We start from the raw sequence: 22,754 nt of genomic DNA, 5'->3' as shown, positions 1-22,754 counted from the left end.
ATCGGAAATATTCGGGTAACACGTCGGGAAAACGCGAATCGGGCCCTTAGTAAATGACCCCCATTGTATATAGCATCATGTTATAGAGCAGGAGGAGCTGAGCAGATTGTACATAATGGTGGCTGACTGGGTAGCACTTCTGCCTTGCAGCACTGGGGTCCTGGGCTCTCAGGTCAACATCTGTAAAGAGTTTGTATGTTCTCTCCATGTTTGTGTGGGTTTCCTCCGGGTCCTCAGTTTTCAGTTTTGCGCGGCTGTGACAGGTATTTAACGGGGGATTGTATCGCAGGCAATCAGATTAAATTGTGTCGCAATTGGGGGGAGTGGGGAAGCGACACATGCAGGATATCGGGTGCACAGTGCATGATCGTCGGACAATGCACTTTATGAACTCTTGAGTACCGGGGAAGTAAATGTGCCCCAATGTCTTATCTGCAGGCAGCATGTTATAGAGTAGAAGTAGCTGAGCAGATAGTACATAATGGGGGTCATTTACTAAGGGCCCGTTCGCGTTTTCCCGACGTGTTACCCGAATATTTCCGATTTGCGCCGATTGTACCTGAATTGCCCTGGGATTTTGGCGCACGCGATCGGATTGTGGCGCATCGGCGCTGGCATGCACGCGACGGAAATCGGGGGGCATGGCCGAACGAAAACCCGACGGATTCGGAAAAAACGCCGCATTTAAGACAAAAAATGTGTAGCGAAAATTACACTTACCTTCACCAGGTATAGGCCGGTGAATTTCAGGGCATTCCAGCGCGCCTCCGGGGAACTTCAGCGCAGCAGCACCACCTGGTGGACGGCGGAGGAACTACCATAGTGAATCCCGGCCGGACCCGAATCCACCGCAGAGAACACGCCGCTGGATCGCGAACGGACCGGGTAAGTAAATGTGCCCCATTGTGTTATCTGCACGCAGCATGTTATAGAGCAGTAGCTGAGCAAGTTGTATAATGTGTCCTCTCTGCAGGCAGCATGTTATAGAGCAGAAGTAGCTGAGCAGATTGTACATAATGTTCTATCTGCAGCAAGCATATTATAGAGCATGAGGAACTGAGCACATTGGGGCAGATTTACCAAGCTGTCTGAAAGTCAGAATAGTTCTAGTTTCTTATGGTAACCAATCAAAGCTCCCCTTTAAAATATTCATGAGCACTGGTAAAATGAAAGCTGAGCTTTTGATTGGTTGCCATGGGCTACTAGAAATATTCTGACTTTCAGACAGCTTGATTAATCTGCCACATTTTAGTTTGCTATCTGCAGGCAACATCTTGTAGAGCAAGGAGAGCTAAGCACATATATATATATAAGATATATCATTCTATGGAAAACTTGTCTTATTTGTCATCATCTGCTATTACATGAAGGAGCCGATCCTATCAGTGACTGACAGCTGCCTCTGAACGCAAACAGTTTAGATTTCAATTTATTAAGTTACAGGTTGTACTAAATCTTTTCCCACCCATTCACTCAGCTCCTCCTGCTCTATAACATTTTAATTACAATTCATTGTTTGGCTTTGTCCAATCATCTATTTCCTTAATTGATTTCAATGATTCACATCTTTTACGTATATGAATAAAACATTTTTTTGATTCATTTATTTGCCTCTTGTGCCACTTTTTATTTGTTACTAACCTGTTAGGGCTCTTTCACATTGGCGTTGGTGCTCAGCTTCTGCTGCGCATCCTTTGCCTTTTGTCTTGCGTTGTGTCTGCGTATTTCTTCTATTTTGTCTCCGTGTCCGCCAAAAAAATAAAGGTTTAACGTTGCTTTGAAAACATCACACCTGGATTTTCAGCCTCATCAGTGACAAGCTGGAAGTTTCATTAGTTTTTCCACGGAAAACGGATCAATAAAAATAAAAGCCTCTTGAAAACACCCCTTGAAAACAATGGCTTTGTGAGGCATCAGTGGAAATCATTGAACCACGGACGTGAAAAACAAAGCAAATGTGAAAGAGCCCTCTCTCTGTATACAGGGTCATAGGTGTAATTGAATTGAGTTTAATGATTTAATATCTAACTACTTATGTTGTGCTTAACCCAAATATGCTTGATTATTATCAGAAATTAGAGTGAGAAAGGATTAAGTTCCATTGTCACCTTCAGTTCACCTTGCAGGTTATGTGCAGCTTTAGTTTACATGTACCAGCTGTGTGACATGCAGGTAATGTAGAAAATCTTTTTGGGTTTATTTTTGTGTTTAGGTTTTCTGATGCAGTTTTCACAGCCCAAACTAGCACAGCTTAAAAAGTTTGGAAAAGTACCATCTGTTCTGCCTTTAAAGGGGTTGTCCGAGTTCTTGAAAAAAAGCTAAAAGTGGCCGGGACAGGGCTGCTTAAAAAAAATAAAGATGTACTTACCTCCCGGTGCCCTCCCGTATCCAGCGCTGCTGTCACTCCGGTCCGGGCGCCATGTAAACAAACATGGCCGCCGGAGCAGCGCTGGATTCAGCTTCCGGTCGGCCGTGGACGGGCACGCCTATCCGTCCCTATACACAGCATTGTGTATGGGGGCCGGAAGGTTGTCGGGTCCAGCCGGAACTGAGTCCAGCGCTGCTCCGGCGGCCATGTTTGTTTACAAATCTAAATCTAAACCCAGAATTGGTAACTCTGCATGTATTTTCAAGATTTGCAAGATACAATATATAGATAGGAACAGAATAAATTAAATATAGTAAACTTTAAACTTTGAGACCAGGTAGTAGAAAAAACACCACTCTTGTCCCTAACTGTGTTTGAGATTGCATTTATTTGGAGGGAAGTCCTATTTGTGCCACATACTCCATTCTCTATCTACTGACTTGCTCCGGGGGGTTAACAGGACTAACCGCACCAATATTGTAGTTACCAACTTACCATTGCCTCTTTTTGTGGACACTTTACTGTAACCCCTTGTTTGCAGCAATCTTTCACATGTCAATGACAAAATAAGAACACTGCCAAGGCCACAGAGATGGGAAGGAATAGGATCTGCTTTATCTTTTGCAGGTCAGGCAGTCATCTTGTACATGAGTCCATGGATTTCACAGCCATGTGCATGAGTCCATGAATAATGGTGCTTGACGTTAAAGGGTTATTCCCACAAATACAATTTTCTAAAATATACTCAGGATAACAAAATAACACATTCTCTAATTCACTGCTATTAACAAAAATACAGCATTTCACAGATATAATTCCAACCTGTCTTTATCAGTCCTGGTGTACACAATTTTGGTTGCCTTTGGACCTGATCATGGATCTTTAGGGTCAGCAGACTGACTAGCCCTCACCCTTGTATTCCAGGATGAGCTTACATACACATACCGACTTCATGCCGGCAAACAATAGCATCATCGCGAGGAGAGTAAAAGTTAAAGGCAGATAAGATCTTTATCCAGGGGAGGGAGGCACATAGCAGAGCTTTGTATGTAATGGCTGTGATAGTAGAGCTGAGAATGTCATGTGTAATATGCATCTCATGGATCTCATCATCTCTCATCTCTGATCTGTCTCATCTCTCTTTCTATGTGTCAGATACTCACTTGTATGTTCTGGAGATAAATTAAAGTGTATATAAACCTGCGCCCCGATAATCAAACCACATTGTTGGCACATTGAACTAGAGAAAATATGACGTGTCTGTCCCCATCCACACTTTTACACTGACCATCACTGAGTTATATGAGCTTAAAAAGCAATAAAATGAGTAAAAATGTAACGAAAGGGGTTTAAAATTATCTTTATTGTGTAAACATCACTAGGGGATTGAAATTTGAGAATTTTTTTCACAGGGCAAACCTTTTTAAAATAAGACATATATCATGCTACTGGAATATTCCTTTAAGCACCCTGTAACCAAAATCTAGAATTGTCATGCAACCTTTTAGATTATCAATTGCTAAGCCTATCTAGTGTTTGACTTGTCACTTCATAAGTAGGCACTTTAGTAGGGTGAATCTTGTTAATGTAAACTTAAAGCAGATGAACATCTGATAAATAGGGGATACAATCCCTAGGACCTCAACTAATCATGAGAACAAAGGTCCCTTTGTCGATAAAGCTCTGATAAACATGCTAGTTGATAATCCCATTCACTTTTATGGGACTGCCAGAGGAAACGAAATACAACATATTCTCATATTCACTAGTGCTGGTCTATGACGCGAGGGTTACAATCTTGAGTGGTTTGATAAACTGCCTCTGGGGTTACTCATACACCAGCGACCATCCTGACCATCCCCTGCCTCCTGATTCTATATTGTATTAACATCTAGTTATAGAAAATATAATAAAACACTACTGTTCTGTTTTCTTTGTAGGTTTCCAGGATGTCCATGTCATGATCTTTGTTGGCTTTGGCTTCCTAATGACTTTCTTGAAGATGTACGGTTTCGGCAGTGTTGGGTTTAACTTCTTGTTGGCGGCATTTGGAATACAATGGGCTATTCTTATGCAGGGATGGTTCCACTCATTTGTAGGAGGCAAAATTTATATCACCGTAACAAGGTGAGCAGGCCTGTGTGGTCCATTCTGTCTATCCCAATAACTACATGGTATATAATAAGAGAAAGAGATTTTCTATGACTCTTGTGTTTTCTCTCTCTACACCAGTATTTGTATGACCAGGTTCCCACTTATCAAAGCCTATATGCCTTTGCCAATATGGTAACACAAATTCACCGCATGTGAGAAAAATTACATATTGCAACTATTTCACATTCTATGGGTAATAAACATGACTGTGTGAGCTGAAGTCACTTCATAGTCGCTTCTAATGCAATGAGCTGCAGAATAGTCGGAGAGCTATTGTACTGGTCTCATATAAATATATGAGATTTGCACAGTAACTTTCCAGCCATTCCAGAACTCACCGCATTATAATGCTTTGAGTTTAGTTCTTATTATTGAATCTGCATCAGACCACGGACAGAACACGGATGCATGAAATCGGCCATAGAGCTGTGTTCTTTTTCACTATTATCTTACGTTGTCTGTCCAAGAGCGAAACACATTCCATTCATTTTTAACTGCACGTTTAACTTCCTAAATACTGTAAACAACAATAAAAACTGAAGTTTTAATCTATGCTGGCATTACCCAATGTGTTATACCTAAACATTGTGATCTCTTTGCAGGGGTCGTCTGGATTAATCAATAACCTTAACAAGAATTCCTAGTTTAACCTTGCTTGTTTTATAGAAACGTTAACATTTTACTCTATAATACATGACTTCTTGACATTGATTTTTAATGTGCAAGCTGGAGTTTTTGTGAGTTCAATGAATTATTATCAGCAGAAGGATATGTTTTGTAAAAACACCATCAATAGGTACAAGATATTGTTGGTTTCTATTGGATCTGTTATGATGCAGTTTATGTACAGTACTTTGTTATATAGCTTTAATTTCAGCAGATGAAATGCTGCAGAACCAAGTTTGTCCTTTGACAACATGTTTTGTAATATCCTAGAACTAAACCTACTTGTGATACATCCAAGACAAATCTGGGTCACCGTATAAACACTTTATATAACCATCTTACCAGAGACAGTAGTTACTTGTTGGTACCTCCTGCTGCCCAGTAAGAAGAAAATATTCCCTTCCAGGCAGGGGCGTAACTTGAGGGGGTGCAAAGGGTGCGTGAGGTTTAAGGGGCCCATAAGGGATCACTTTCCGATGTGAGAAGACTAGTACTATAAACCATAGTTTACACAGACTTTGCACTAGGGCCCATCAGTTTCAAGTAACGCCACTGGCGACACCCCTCATATCTAAAAAAAAAGAATTAATATGCAGGTATATCTTATTAATTTACATACAAACATGTAGGTTAATGGGAGAATTTTCACGTAGACGCTTTATTAAAAAACACATTTAATTAAACACAGCATAAATTAGGTCATCTGACCTTAGATGATAAATTTGTAGACCAGGGTCGTATCCGCTCCCCTATATGCTGCACCCCGGAGCGCCCAATGAGCGCTAGGCTATGAAGTGGTGAGCACGTAAGACAAGTGCTCACCAGTCCCGGTATCTCCTGCTCTGCTGTGACTTCTGAGGCTGGTTTGGAGGTCTTCTCTGGAGGGTCTCCAGTATTATAGGTCTCCTCTGGGGGTTTCTAGCATTATAGGTCTGCTCCGGGAGTTTCCAGTATTAGTTATTGTACAAATGTAGTATCATGCACTAGTGGTTTCTGGGGTGGCATTTGTGCTGTACTGTGTACTGTCTAGAGTACCAGTGCAGCCCCTTAAAGTTGAGCGGTATGACATTGCGGCTCATTGTGCACCCCTGGTTTAGACTAATTTTTTTTATTAGTTAACTTACTTTGGCCCAGAATTCTATTTCAACATGTTGGCAGTATTTGGCGTATGCAATCTATACCTATTTCCTAATGAAACATTATTCCTAAGAAACTTGGTCCAAAATGAAGTTGGCTCAGAATATGCAAAATCCTTCCAAAATAAGATGGATTGTTCTGTGTTTTATTCTAATAATAAGATCTCATGAAGGAATTGTTATGAAGGGTTAGGGAACGTCCTAGATGGACAGAAAGGACAGACAAGGATAGTGCGCCCTAAGACTTAACCCCTCCCCAGCTGTCGTACCTAATTGCCCAGACTACCGTAAGCAGTAGGACATAGAGATAGATTTGGTGTTCAGTGAACTCAGTGTCTGTACTATACTACCTGCACACAAACGAGGGCAAAACTGGTTGGGAAAAACAGATTTTTGCTTCAGTCTGGCATCCGTTATTCATGGACTATGAGTGAATCATTAAAAATGGATCTGACTAGGGCGTTCTCTACTTATTAATGGATAGTGTCTGTGGGAAATGAGCCATTAAAAGCTATTGCATTCAGTGCAGTGTTCGGCAGAAAAATAATTCACTGAAATAAACTGCCAAAGAAGAGGTTTTTTGTGGTGGTTTTTTTTGAAGGCCTGCCCACCACTGTGAGCCTATCCAAAACAAATTGTAAAACCTTTAGAAATACTTGACATGATACAAACTTACAAACCAGCATTGCAAAGCTCTTGATGCATCATGAATGTGGTTTGAAATAATCCACAATGCTATATCAGTAAATGGCCCTTATTAAGCCACCACTAGACAGGGTGAGACAGCTGATCCTCACTTGAAAAGTTTAGAGATGCGTAATTCTAGGTTTAAACTTAGGGGTTCTCCAGTTATACCAAGTTAGCTAACCTGCTTACCGATGCTGACAGAGATGGCCGACAATGGTGCTCGGTTATCTCCGTCAGTAACATGAACAGAGATATAGACTCCACATAGAGACCCCCACTGATCAGCAAGTTAGCTAACTTGGTATGACTGTAGAAAAGTTTAAAAGTTAATAGACAAGGACTAGAATAGATAGTACGTTCAATTTTGCATCTGATTTATGCATCCAAAACAGCTTTTATGCAAAGGAGGAAAGTCATTTTACCGACAAATTCATATTAGGTACTGTACATGCTCTGTAGACTGTGAGATTGTAGTTTCTAGTGACCCAGAGTTTACAGGTTATATCTTCTTTGGAGGTCAGGTAAATTCTTCAACCACAGCAGAAGCAAAAGTCAGTTCCATTCATATTAAAATCTAATCTCCTAATGATGTTGATTGGTATCTAATGCTGAAGGTGCAGTGTGACACGTAGTCATGTTCCCTAGTGCAGACACTTGTGTTTTCAGTTTGAGTTTCATATCTCTATATAAATACAAGGACTGCATGTATTAGAACAATCAGATTACCGCTACATCACTTTGTCCCAATATTGAGACAGTAAAACCTGAGTTACCCTGATTCTTGATGTGCTCTCTTGTCTCCATGTCATTTTTGTACTCTTTCAACTTTGTTTTTCCAGAATATCTAAATTAATATGAAAATGGATCCTGTTTATGCCAGCTTCAGCATTTCATTTAACTCATGCTCTACCAATTCCCTTTTTTGGAATAGTTTTCCACTAGTCAACTAGAATAGTTCTTTGTCAGAATTAAAAATTTCTAGACCTCAGTGCAAAACCTACAACTGGCCATCCACCTACCACAAAGGAACCTCCCCAGGGACCTCTCAGTTATATTGCCATCTAGGGAATGCAAAGTATATTTTGTTTTATAAGCTTTGCCATTTTTCTGATTTTTGACCACAATGGAGTTGGCCCTAGAGTTATAGTTGCCAATCTATTGATCTAATGATCTTGGGAGTGCCAATTACTAAAATTTACATTGAAGGTGTCAAGGTTTTTAGTTATTGGTTAATAGTGATTATACTACTGGTTAGAAATATTTTAATATCTTTTTGCTCCATAATCTTAATTTCAATAGTTTTTTCAGCTCACCAAAAATTTGCTAAATTATCTTACAATGGTGAAGGTACAGAAAGGGAACAATTAGTTACATAGATTTTATCATGTTAACTAAACCAGCAAGACAATACAGAACTAATTAACTAATTAACTAATGCAATGAATTCCGTTTTGATACTCAGCCTGTAGTTATGTGAAGTCACAAATGTTGTTTTATGCTTATAGAGGACATCCATATGTTATTTCTACAAATTTGCAGTATAACAATGCTGCCTATGTTAATTTTAACTTTTTGTATCTGCGCTAAAATTGGTTGTGTAATGTTACTTACTTAGGTTTACTGCAACCAAAGTGTGATGAGTGCAGGATTTACCCCAGGGATAATCCCTCAACCATCACACAAATATCGGAAACTAGATGAAATCTTGGACTTTTGCTGAAGTCGGAGGTGAAACTCAACTTTTGCGTTGCAGAGGCTTAATTCTCCATTCTGATTCTCAGCAATGAAATTAGATGTGAAATGACATTTTGACTAAGGCATTACCTCAGTTTATATGTGTTATTTTTATGTCACAAAAACCAAAAAATCTACTGTACTCTATATGGAGTCAGAGAGGCAGCACATGGTAGACTCATTGCAATTCAATTCATCTGGATGATGCAACACCAACCAAATACATTATAAATCTAATGAACTTAGTCATTAACTTCCTCCACTACATAACAAAGTCAGACGGTAAGAGTCTTCTAAAGCTTAAAGTGGTATTCTCATCTGGACACTCGCATTCAGTTTCATTAATCTGCCATATGTAAACATTTCTTCAATTAGATGTTATTAAAAAAAATATTCCTGTGTGAAGATAATTTCTCATAAATGTAGCCATGTTGTCCCTTAGAAACAAGATGGCTTCCTCGGATACGGCCACCTCTGATAGATTGAGTGCACAAAGAAACAAAAGGTTATTGTATATAAAATGTCCGGGAGTTACTACATGTCGCACAGCCACCCTGTGGTAATGATCGCTTAAACCAGGTGGTCCGGCAGGACTTTATAGGGCATGTCTGGCCACCGCAGCTAAAGTGTGACGTGGTCATACGCAAGCTTTCTGGTTTCTAAGGGACAATATGGCTATATTTATACGAAATTATCTTCACACAGGAACATTTTTTTAATTAACATCCAATTGAAGATATGTTTACTTATGGCAAATGAATTTAATTAAATGTAAATGCCCAGATGGGAATACCCCTTTAAGGTGCATGTTATGGCAGAAAGGAACTCTCTATAGGAATGGAGTTAAACTCAAAGGTCAGAGAATATCAAAGGGTAGTAGACACACGAGAGTACAGATAATATAGAATTAAACAATAAGACCATGGTCTTAAAACTCATCAGGAGGACACAAGGGTTCATATTTTATACGAGCACAGATAATAGAAGTAAGGAATAAGACCATGGTCTTACAGTGAAGATGAGAGCTTTCATGGATTATATACAGTATGACATAGATTAGTAAATAGACAGAAAAAGTTTGATTTTTTTCAATTGTTTTATAGTTCTTCATCTTTGTTAACAATGGTCCAAAATCAGTATAATTTTACATAAAGTGGTGAATCATGATATATTGGTGTATATGGTAATATATTGGGGATTATACAGGCTTCATGCCTATGGCAGTTCCTTTGGCCCTGGCTATAGGGAGTTGACAGAAGTAGCTGTCAAACTTGGGCTCTGCAGAATTAAAGCTTCCGCCTTAAGCTTATGAGAAGCATTATAAACGTCGTATGACAGGTGGGAAACTTTAGAAGAATTTGTAGAATTTAGGTGAGATGAAATTGTAGGGTCAGTTGCTATTCACTTTTCTCGAAGGTTCTTCTCTTTAACATGTAAAGTAAAGTGTTACAGGTAGTTGTGTGAGTATTCAGACATTTCATTTCTTGGGAAAAGTGAGGACAAATGTCATAGTTAGGCTACATTCACACGAACGTATGGGGGAGGTATACACAGCCGACTTATATACTGTATATATACGTCCCCCTTACATCGCAATGGCCTCACGGCACTGTACGTGCAGCACACGGTAGGCCTTAGGCTACATTCATACTGCCGTTGCCCGCCGTACCATAACACGGCGGGCACACGGCGGGCACACAGCAGTGACGGAGAGAGGAGGAGGGGGAGAGCGCCGCTTACAACCTGCCCCTCTCCATAGCCTAACATAGAGCCCGGCACCGTATTCCATTGAAAGATAGGACATGTCCTATCTTTCTACAGGGTACAGAACGGTGCGGTGCCTCACGTACGGCACCGTGATGCCATTGCGATGGATAGGGACACCGTATATACATCGGCCGTTTACACGTCCCCCATACGTTCGTGTGAATGTAGCCTTATACTGTGTAAAAATCTGTAGTTCAGACCCTTCTATGGACTCACTGTCACTTTGTAGTCTGTTACACTAGTTGCTCAACAACCTGACAAAAACCTTGACTTTTGACTTCAATAAAATGTCTCTGTGATGATGTTCCCAGAGTCCCAAGGTCACAGTTGACAACCTGATTGGTCACTTTTCCCCTCAGGAAATTTTCACTTCACTGTTTTTTGAAAATCAAGTTTTAAAAGTCTATAGTTGTTGTTTCACGAAATATCTTTTAGGTCGTGTGACCCAGTAAAATGACAATTAGAAAAGGATTAATGTGCAATATATTACACAATTTGGGAGATTTATAATCCTATTAGCATATGCTTATCACATATACAAATGTACAGAACATACTCAGAGGACTTCAGAGCGGCTTCTTTACAGTTAGTTCTCAGGTGAGGTGAATATGGTGATTAATGTGTAATTATGGCTGTGTATAGAAGATAACATCTCACCACTCAACGAAGGGTTTAAGGAAAAGGAGACTTCACACGTTGCAATATTAACATTAAGTTAAGTGAATTAATTAGATATTTAGCTATTATGTTTGAACTGAATCACTCCTTTGGCTACTGGTATATGTAGCAGAAGTCTACTGAAATGTGTGGTATATCTACAAGTCATTTTGCACTGTGTATTTTGGCTCTGTGACCAATGGTTGTAATGGGAATTTTGGCTAGAAGTTTACTTAATGTGCTTCATGTGTAAAAGCTAAACAGAGGAAATAGCATCACAAAACTGTGGGAAATTACTGAAAACCAGTTATTAATGGGCACCCTTGACCCCATGTGGTGGAAGTATTACTGGCCTATTGTATATACTGTACACACGGGTGCGCCATACCAGGGTTCAGACAGGATCTCTGTGGAGCTAAAAATGGTTGTCCTTGAGCTATAAATGTTGGTCTGTCTTGGGTAGTAAAGATTTATCTTCCATTAAGGCCATGTGGGTAAAATTCTCCACCATTGTCTACCTGTATTATTTAGGCATCCCCAAGTAGCAAACTACTTAAATCACATAAGATTTTATACATTTCAAAGAGCACCCCAAATACAACCTTAGTATTACTCTATTAAATAACTATTCAGAGCACACAAATTGGGCATAACCTATAATCTTTTTTTCTCCAGAACATTCCTTTCTGTCTGTGTGTGTTCAAGCTTCTCATTATTTAAAGGGGTTTTCCCACAAAGCAAAGTTAGACCCTATCCACGGGATAGGGCCTAACATGCTGATCAGTGGGGGTCCGTTGGACCCCTCGACGCTCCTCAGACTAATGGAGAAGACGGCCGTGCATGACCATTCTGCTCCTTTAACCTCTATGGATTTGACAGAGATCGGTGAGTGCAGAACGGTCATGCGTGGCTGTCTGCTCCATTAATCTGAAGGAGCGTTGAGGGGTCCGACAGACCCATGAATGGTATAAATTAAAATGGACTGAAATGGTATAAATTAAAATTACCGTATTTATTTTACCTGTGCATTTGTTTGCAGTTACCTGAATGTAGTAACTACCTATGCCGAGTTTTTCAGCACAATTTTTGTGCTGAAAATTCCTCACTCGGCTTATACTCAGGTATATAAAAAAATAATAAGCTCAGTACTCACCATTCCGACAGCCTGGGCAGCTCCCCTTCCATCTTTATGTTTGCGACAGGACAGCGGCAGCTCTGTCTGCGGCGCCTCTTCTTTCTTCAGGCCGGCCCCTACACACAGAGATGACGCGGTCCTGGCGCTGGCCTGAAGAAAGAAGAGGCGGTGCAGATGGAGCTGCCATGGACCTGCCGCAGACATGAAGATGGAAGTGGAGCTGCCCAGGCCGTTGGAATGGGAGTTTATTTTTTTATGGGCTGGCAGGCTATTTACTACTGCGGGCTGGCTGTATATTAGAGAGTACTGGCAGGCTATATATTAGAGGGGGCTGGCAGGCTGTATACTACTGGGGGCTGGCAGGCTGTATACTACTGGGGGCTGTCTGGCTATATATTATAGGGGTCTTGCAGGCTATATACTGGGGAGGGTGGGACCAATGCATTTCCCACCCTTGGCTTTTGCTCGAGTCAATAGGTTTTTCCAGTTTTGGGGTAAAATTAGGGGTCGGCTTATACTCGAGTATATATACGGTACCTAAGATTGTAATTGTTCTCAATCAAAAAGTAAAACAAAAAACAGGAAAACAAAAACTGATTTATTTTATAATTGGAATTTATTTTAATCTCTTTCAGCCTAATAAATGCTGACTTCTGTGTGGCATCTGTATGCATTGCATTCGGAGGAGTTCTGGGTAAAGTTAGCCCTGTGCAAGTGCTGTTAATGACTCTCTTCCAAGTCACCCTCTTTGCTGTGAATGAATACATTCTTCTTAATAAGCTTCACGTAAGAAACATATCTATTGTATTTGTGTATATCTGTGTAGTAGTGTTTCTGTGTTATGTCAAAGTTTTTCCGGTACCTTGTGGTGTTACCATTACAGGATAACCCACTCCCTAAAAATAATGACAACATCAAATTGCAGTTTCTTTTAGGTGGAGAAAAGATGAACCCATTGTAAAACTTGCAATTATACGATGTGTCACTTGGAACGCTGCATGTTTCTCATATACAAATTAATAATTCTTGGCACCTTGTCAGCCAGATGTACAATGTTTTCTTATTAATTACATTTGGCAATCATAGGTTCTCTTTCACACATTTGTTTAAAGCATACCCAACAGTTCAACAATCTTTACATTCAGTGCATATACAAACAAGAGGGGGATACTGACTTGCAATCTTCATTTTCCAGTATTTTTCTCCTAGGCAGTCTCTCTATAGCAGGGCTCATTCACACAACCGCAGGGGAACATATGTACAGGTTGTTCACCAATTTGTTCGTCTTGCTACTACAACACCTCTGCCAATGCAGGGTTAAATCTAGTATTGCAAAATCAAATCCCTCTCCATTCAATATTCAATGTTCTTTCTAGTGTAAAGTCAGACAGCAAACTGGTGCAAACTCTTCCATGAATGTGGGACAATGGGGCACATTTACTTACCCGTCCCATTGCACCCACGGATCCGAATGTCCGTCGAGGTCGCATGCAAGCCGATGCCGATGCGCCACAATCCGATCGCGTGCGACACAACCCCCTGTGCGATTCAGCGCAGAACAGAAATCGACAGAATCATGGTCCCCGGACCCTTAGTAAATGGGCCCCATAGTGTTTTGAATAAATATACTTGAAATATTTGTTATTTATATTAAAACTGAAAGATTTGGATTATGTAATTAGCGGGGAGTGGACAGCAGCAGAACGTACGCTGTTAATAAGTTGATAGGATAAGAAGCTGTAGGAATCACCTAACACTATTTATAGGTTGGTCCAAATTTAGCAGTAACAGCTATATGCTGCACACCTCTCTCGCAGAGCAACAAACAGTCAAGGGTTGATCCAGTAAACCCAAATTGTACAACACAGAAAATAAGTTCTGACCGGAGCTCCCGATTCTCTTGCTTCAGTGTGTCCTTCTTCCAATATGTCACTCACAAAATAGAGTAGTTCACACTCCTCCAGCACAAATTCCTGATTCCTCCGATAGGAATATACCGCTATTCAGACACTCCTGAATTTCTCCTGTTACCTCCTCCGCTTGCACCATATGTTGTGGTGGATTTCTGGAAGAAATTCATCCGGAGATAGCGTAGTACAGTTTAACACTCAGGATTTATTTAAATTTAAAACATACTCACAAAAGAGCGATAAAAATGCGCATGTAAAACTCCAACACGGGACTCCAGCTACACGTTCTTGTGTTTTAATCTAAATAAATCCTTTATGAGCAGCAGTGTGAACACGGTTTAATAACTTGCATCAAACAGTCCTTTTAATTTGCCATACCTTATGGTTTGTTAAGTTAATGTCTTCGCTTTTATCTCAAAACAGGTCATTGATGCTGGTGGCTCCATGACAATCCACACATTTGGGGCATATTTTGGCTTGACAGTCACTTGGATCTTAAGACGGCCACATCTTAGCCAACGTAATGACAAGGAAGGATCTGAGTATCACTCTGACCTGTTTTCCATGATTGGTGAGGGTTTTGTTCCATTATATCTTCCATTATATCTCAACTTATCTTTTCATGAATTTTATATGAAAAATAGTTAAAAACATTTATTAATCATTATATTTTCTATTTTGTATCTGTAGTTGGCATCAGTGTAATCAATTGTTCTACATGTTTTCATTAATCTGTTTCTCATCGCATCCCTACAAATCCATGAAAGACTTCAGGTCTGACAGCCTGTCAGTAATAGATCTCTTCTATCTGAATGATTTACAATGTGTACAACATCAAATGAGAACAAGGTGTTGTCCAACCCCCTCTGGCTAATGGGCAAAGTCATACCTGGGACTCCTACAACCCTTCCAGTTACACCACTTTTTCTGAGGGTCATATAATTACCAGAAATTCTTTTTCTTTACAATAAAGATAGTGTATTGTGACATTGGCTATTTGGTCATTTTACTGCTCCAGAAAACATTTTTAATATTTCCATTAAAAATTTTATTTTTAAAATCAATCTCACATTGCAGCATTTTTTGCACAGACCTGCACCTCTGAGGATTTGTTATACATCCATTTGTAAAAACTTCTGTCATTTGTGTTCATACAGGAACCTTGTTTCTTTGGATGTTTTGGCCCAGCTTTAATTCAGCAATATCACATCACGGAGATGCCCAGCATAGGGCTGCCATTAACACATATTGTTCTCTGGCTGCCTGTGTTCTCACAACTGTGGCTATTTCCAGCCTGGTAAACAAAAAGGGTAAATTAGAAATGGTAAGTATCACTGTCTGTGAGTAAGCCTAATAATACCAGAAATATCTCATCATTTAGCAAGCTCTCTAAGGCTGAGCTCATAAATTTTTGTAATACAACAGCCAATCCATGTGCATTTTTCCCAGAATTGAGGGTCTGTTAGGTGGTAAACTGAAATGAAAGAATAGAGATATGGAGGTGCAGCATTATGCAGAGCTTTGTGAATGAGGGTTATTATTTTAAACTGAGGTCGGAAATAGACAGGCAACCAGTGCAGTGATAGGCACAGACTGGAGGCATTTGTGTAGCGTTTGGTCTGAAAGACGAGCCTGGCTACTGCATTAAAATAGATTGTAGAGGAGAGAGTTTAGTGAGTGGAAGACCAATTAGTAAGAAGTAACAGTAGTTTAGTTGAGAGTAAATCAGAGCAACAATTAGTATTTGAGAGGTTTGATTTGTCAGAAATGAGTGGATTCTAAAGATGTTGGGATGCACATGGCAAGAGTGAGAAAGAGATTGAATATGCGATGCAAAAGAGAGGTGGGAGTTAAACATTGGACCCACTGCCTCAGTGTTATAGTGATTCCACGAGAGGTTGGGGTTGGGTCGGTTAATAACTAGTGGGAAAAAAAGTTCAGTCTTAGAAAGATTACGTTTCAGGAAGAGAGAGAACATGATGAGACGGCAAAGAGAAAATCACTAAGTAAGGCAGGGGTGACATTATGTGCAGAAGTATATAGCTGCTATCATCAGCTGTATATAGCTGCTATCATCAGCTGCTATCATCAGCTGCTATCATCAGCATGAAGATGATACTGGAAACCAAATCTGCTGATGGTTTTTCCTTTGGGGCAGTATATAGGGAAAAGAATAGAGGAACTAGAACTGAGCCCTGAGGAACCCCGAGTGGAAAATGAGAAGAGAGAGAGAGACCCAAAATATGATACTAAAAGTGCGGTCAGAGAGAAAGGAAGAAAAACAAGAGAGAACAGGGTGCTTCAGGCCAATAGAGGGAAGCATCCTGAGGAGGAGCTGGTGGTCCACAATATTAAATGCTGCCAAGAGAACCAGGAGAAAGAGGAGAGGAAAGTGCCCTTTGATTTAGCAGTGAGGAGATCATTGGAAACTCCAGAAAGAGGAGTCGACAAAAATACAGGCTTTCTAGGAGTTTGTAGATGAAAGGGAGATTAGAAACTGTTCAGTAGTTGGTAGCACTAGATGGGTCCAAGGAAGGTTTCTTTAGTAATGGGGTAACAACTGAATGCTTGAAAAAAGAGGGAACAAGACCAGAAGAGAGATACAGGTTAAATATTTTAGTGAAGTGAGAAGAGACTGCTGGGGATAGAGACTCTACAAGCAAGGTGTGAGGAGATGGGGTCACTTATACAGGTAGTGGGGTGAGCAGAAGAAAGGAGCCTGGACACTTTTTCCTATGCTACTCAACCAAAATAAACAAGATGTCAAATATTTATGAGTAAACGGCAACTAGGCTTCCTTACAAGTCACTAAATCAAAAACGCAAAAAATGTAAGCTTATAATCAAAATGTGCAGTAAAAATGTTACATCTTTATTTATGTGCACAAAATCATAATAAAAATTAATACAAGGAAACAGTACAGCATTACCCCTTGTACGGCGCGTCGGTTCCCGGTGCATGAAGAGGGCTTGCGGGCCGAAAAATGATAGCAATGAAAACGCCATCAAAAGTCCAAAAAAATTACACCACCCACAGCTCCTTAAACCGAAGTATGAAGTATTGGCAAAAGATGGCAAAATAAAAAATATATATTTTTGTACAGGAGGTTTTACTCTGTAAATGTATGAAAACATTATAAAATCTATACAAATTTGGTATCCCCATAATCATACCAATCTAAAGAATAAAGTATCATTTGTGGTGCCTATGTGGCATGGAATATTAAGTACAGTCACTATGAAGTGCAATTTGTTATGCAGAAAATAAGCCACTATTCTCTATGGAGGGAGGAGGGGTCACCTCCTCCTCCTCTCCAGCACATGGCGGTATGCCCGCACGGCGGGCATACCGCTGTGTGAATGTACCCTAACTGTACCAAAGACATATAAATACAAGCACAAGGTAAAAGGAAACTGTTTACACAAATATACAGAGTTAGGCTACATGCACACGGCCATAGGGGGACGTATACACGCTTGCGGCCGTAAATAAGTCCCCCATGGGTCGGCAATGGGTGATAGGGTGCAGCACACGTGTGGAACCATACCGCTCCGTACACTGGGAAAAGATAGGACATGTACTTTTTCCGTGTTATGGCGCCATCCGCTATGCATCACTATACAGGAGGAGGGGTCACCACTCCTCCTCTCCATCATTCATCAATTCATTATTGATCGGACAGATTTATGTAGGCGTCTTGATGACCTCTACCAGTACAGATCCATTGTATGAAATGGTCATGAGATCACTACATGCTGCTTTGAAATGAAGAAGGAAGCCATGCAAAGATCAGATGTTAAAAAAAAGACTGAATACATTGTAATATATAATTAATTACATTCCCAAGTATATAAGTTATCTGCTATCCACAGGATAGGGAATAACTAACTGATTGTGGGGGTCCTACTTCTGGGATCATAACTTAACAGGACCCCCAGCTCCCCAGAGGATGGGATCTCCAGAGGAGATCTCAGTGATGGATGGAGTGGTAGGACAAGCATACGTCCTGCCACTCTATTCGAATGTACAAGAATGACAATAATAGCCGAGCACACAGAATAGACATTGAACGGAGCAGAACTTTTGAAAAATTCTGTTATAGTTTTTTTCAATTTGAATATGAACAACCCAAAACATTAAAGAGGGCGATCAAAAGTGAAGTGAGATGTGAAATTATTAATTAAGTGACTAAAATGCAAAACAGCTATAAACTTAAAATAAAGTTGGAAAAAAGAAAGCCAGTTTTTGGGGTGGAGTTCAGGACAGTGACTATGATCTCTTACGCTACACCCATTCTTACAGTACATAATTACATTGTACTGAACTGTCAGAAACACAACAGTGATTCACTTTGGTTCAGGTTCAGTGGGGCCACCTATAAATGACCTGTGCAATTTACAATAATAGGAAAGCAAATGATCCTTATGAAACCTTGTCCCAAAAAAAAAATGAAATAGAGCAAGAGCAAATGTGGTTTCCATGGGAAGCATCAATACTATAATTCGTTTTTTTTATCTACATGATGTATAATTATATTTTTATTATAAAGTCTTGCTACCATTTTAAATCCACTTCCATAAATTATATTTACCTACAGGGTAGGTTTCCCATCACAGTACAGAACAGAATGGAAAATAATGGGAAAAACAGGAGATGTCTAGTTGTATATTATGGAACAGCAGAATATGGAACATGATGGGCAAAGTAAAAGATGTCTGACCATGTAGTAGTAGCCGTAGTAGAAGCAGTAATGGACAGACAATTAATTACAAGGTCACCTGAGTTCACTGAAAGAGCATTGTCCGTCTATAATGCATGGTGCCACAATTCACTAAGATTGTGCGCCTGACACATATTAAAAGTTACAAAAAGGGTCGCGTGCATCACAATCCCAGCGCACTCACTTATAAAAATACCGGTGCAAGCCGTTTTAGCCTGAAAAAGGTGCACAGTCCGACAAAAGTGTGTGTGCAACCCTTAGTAAATGAGCCCCAATGTAGGAAATGTCCAGCTATGTATTGCTAGTGGTAGCAACGGTATCTGCTATCACAGTCCTGATAAAATTGGACCTGTTTGTCCAGACATTCTGGCACAGATATATTAACCCATATATTAACCCTGACTGGGAGGTTGATGGCGGGAAAGGGGCAGGGGGAGAAGGCAGTGAGTGGGTTAGATGTGTTGCTGTGAGCATGATGTCAGAGTCTGGAGACCTTCAGTGACATAAACATAAAGATAAAAGGAATTTTTAAAAGGAATGAGCCGGCTATTATCTATGAGAAAGGTTCCATATTCTAATCTTTGGTACCTTGTACAGGTTAAATTAAGTGGTAGATTTCCTTTAATGGCAAAAAATACTAAAAGGCTCAGCACTTTCCCTGGAAGTAATTGCTCCTCTATGTGATGATGGTCTCTGGGCAACAATACCAAGTACAACCTCTGTACTGTTTATGTAGGTAAGCAATCACTAAACTTAACCCAGAACATCCTGGATAACACTTTAGGACTGCTTGTAAGTAGGAGCCCCATAGAATCAATGGTGTAGCCTTCCTTTTAACTAGTGAAATTTCTTTCAAGAGTCATCTAGATAGTAAAGGTTCCTACTGGAAATCTATGTGTGAGCATATGTCTGCTGCTCCTTGTATATGTCTGCAGTGTCTCTTGTATATGTTACTGTAAATATATAATGTATATTGTGCTTTCTTCACAGGTACATATTCAGAATGCAACTTTGGCTGGTGGGGTAGCAGTTGGAACAGCGGCAGAAATGTTCCTGACAACATACGGATCTCTGATAGTTGGATTCTTATGTGGAATCATTTCCACTCTTGGATTTGCCTACCTTTCGGTAAGGTTTAAGAACACCAAATGTTTGCATAGAAGGCAGAGCGATGTTTCTTAATATCCAAGGGTGTTGTGAACTTTGCTTTTGGATTTATGTTGTTTGTCCTCTATTTAGCTCCATCATAGTCCATTCTAAAGGTACGGTTAGGGATTATGTTTACTACATACATGGCATTTAGGTCGAAAAGTTAAATATTGGTCTCATTTGACCAGAGTACCTACAGCACTTCCATATACTTTTAGTTTTTTTGGAAACTGGAAATGGAACTTTAAAAAGCTTTGTTATCGCCAATTTTCCATAGAGGTCAGATTTGTGGAGACCATTACTAATAGTTGTCCTATGTACAGGTTCTCCCACCTGAAGTGTAGATCTCCGCAGCTCCTCCAAAGTAACCCTGGGCCTCTTGGATGCTTGGCTTTGTCTAGGTTGCCAGTTTAGGTGGATAGCCATGTCTTGGTAGGTTACCAGTTGTAATGTACTCCTTCCATTTATAGATGATGAACATTGCCCTGTAAGAGGTGCAAAGCTTGTGCCACAATTTTATCACTGAGCTGTTTTCTGTGTTCTTTGGTTTCCATGCCACTGTAATGCAGGTTCTGGAGTGGACAGGGGACAAAGGCAGTGGGTCCTGATGCTAAACTACTTCCCAGCTGTTCCTACCAGAAGGCCCTAGTAGCCCCACTACCAAGGGATGATTGGTCCACATTCCCTTCTTGTGCCAGAGTGCAAAACATAGAGACAAAAACAAAACACAGATATGATCATTACCAGAGCCGAGTCACAACTAAGAGAGAGGAAACTAAGTACAAAATCACAAAAACCAGATATAAGTCTGATCAAGAGCCAGAGATCAGGAAACCATGAAAGCAATGAGTACTGTAGATTAATGAGCAGGGATAAATCACACTCAGAGAAACTCTATAGTCAGCCATCTAGTGGACTGGACTCTTATTTGATCACAGAGCCCCAACTGAAATGGTGATTGATGTAGATCCAGATAACACAGGGAGCAGAGCTGCTGCTGCAGGAAAGAGACCGGTGTGGTACTAATCAATGCAAACAGCATAGTCATCTAAATATATGTTCACACTGCAGTGGTTCAGAAAGAAACAAAGGTATAATTCGTGCCTCCTCAACCACAAACCATGAACAGAGGATGACACCAAGAGAAGTGCTACATCTGCCATTTGTTCACTAATGATCTCTGAGACATTCACAAAACTATAGTTATACTGAGAATAATAAATTACATACAGATCTACTCAAATTAGTTAACATCAAAAGGTGATTGGACACACTGGAATTTAACAATGGATAATAATGCACATGATAAATACATGCATGTCACACTTTCAGCGTCATTGTCAGGATCAGGGGTACAGGACCTACGAGCGATGATGTAAGCCGACACTTGGAAGTGGAGTCTAAGTGGCACCCAGTTTAACCAGAGCCCACTGCGGCGGGATGCCCCCAGATCGCTCCACAGGCGCGACTTTGTTTGTGGTGGCAGCCAAGGCATAGTACAGAATCATAAGGCTTGAAGCGTAGTCAAGGACAGGCTAGAGGTCGAAAAGGATCAGAAGTCAATAGCAAGCAGGAGGTCACAACAGGAACCACAGAATCGCAAGGGTCACCATTGGGAAGCTTTCTCTAGGGCTCTAGTTGCAAAGATCCAGCAGGGGACACAGGAAGAGGCCGGGAATTTAACAGGAAAGGCGGTCAGCACGCTGGCCCTTTACATCTCAAAACGCTGGTGCATGTGCGCCCTAAAAAATGCAAATATCCATTAAATAGTTAAGTCTGTAAGTCTACATCCATTGTTTATACATAAATATTAATGTAAAAGAAACCTCAGAGGTCAGAAGAATATGGAGATAATTAATGAAATAAAACTTGTCTGTCATTACCCTCATGTCACGTGGAACCAAGAAGTAGCGACCAGCTATAATGATGCATTGGAACGCAGGATAAGCATTGGGAGTAATGATTGGGACGGAACAATTTTTTCTGATTCTTTCACTTGTAACTTATTGTCTTATTGTATTTTTCAGCCTTTCTTGTCTGCCAAAATTAACCTCCAGGATACCTGTGGAATTCACAATCTGCATGGGATGCCAGGAATAGTTGGAGGGATTGTAGGCGCAGTAACAGCTGCTTGTGCTACCATAGGTGTTTACACCGAGGCTGGGTGAGTTGTATACTTACTATGAGCACCTTTTATCTTCTAATTGTACTCAAATAAAGCTGATGTTGGATTGGTTACTGTGGGCAACAACCCAATAGTTTATCATTAAAGACCACTTACAGGCATTATAGTATTCTTGTGGTCCAGTCCAATATTGCAAGTACTAAACACAAATGATAGAGAATCCTCTGATGGTTCATGTTCTAACATAACCAGGACATAACATAATAACCATAACATAACCCTAATTCTGGATAATTTGTCCTGTGTGTGGATATATTTGTTACAGCCCTCAGAATCATTTACCCTGGGGGCTCAAGAAAACCTGAGATGCAAACAGTCTGTAACTGTAAAAAACAATTACTAAGACAATGATTGAAAATGACATTTTATCCATCACATTCCCAATGAGTGCAGGGAATATCTCAGTGTGTTCTGCCTTGTGGTGGAACTGCACCATCTAGTGTGTAAATGTGAGTAATGCAATCCATACAAAGTATATAAAAGGAA

At 40.2% G+C, this 22,754-nt stretch overlaps 1 protein-coding gene across 4 annotated transcripts in view; it reads left to right on the top strand.

The window, feature by feature from the left end:
* Positions 1-22,754, top strand: part of RHCG (Rh family C glycoprotein) — a 105,549-nt gene that overhangs the window by 75,966 nt on the left and 6,829 nt on the right. For all 4 annotated transcript variants that reach the window (XM_072148497.1, XM_072148495.1, XM_072148494.1 and 1 more), the window contains exons 2-7: positions 4,309-4,495; positions 12,940-13,090; positions 14,638-14,785; positions 15,372-15,538; positions 19,925-20,062; positions 22,111-22,247. In XM_072148497.1, coding sequence (XP_072004598.1) covers positions 4,309-4,495; positions 12,940-13,090; positions 14,638-14,785; positions 15,372-15,538; positions 19,925-20,062; positions 22,111-22,247 — 928 coding nt within the window. The remainder of the gene's footprint in view (positions 1-4,308; positions 4,496-12,939; positions 13,091-14,637; positions 14,786-15,371; positions 15,539-19,924; positions 20,063-22,110; positions 22,248-22,754) is intronic.

The sequence above is a fragment of the Engystomops pustulosus genome, chromosome 4 (assembly GCF_040894005.1).
Source record: "Engystomops pustulosus chromosome 4, aEngPut4.maternal, whole genome shotgun sequence".
Classification (NCBI taxonomy): Eukaryota; Metazoa; Chordata; class Amphibia; order Anura; family Leptodactylidae; genus Engystomops; species Engystomops pustulosus.
The sequence above is the reverse complement of the archived record's forward strand: the minus strand, read 5'-3'. Positions and strand labels throughout refer to the sequence as shown.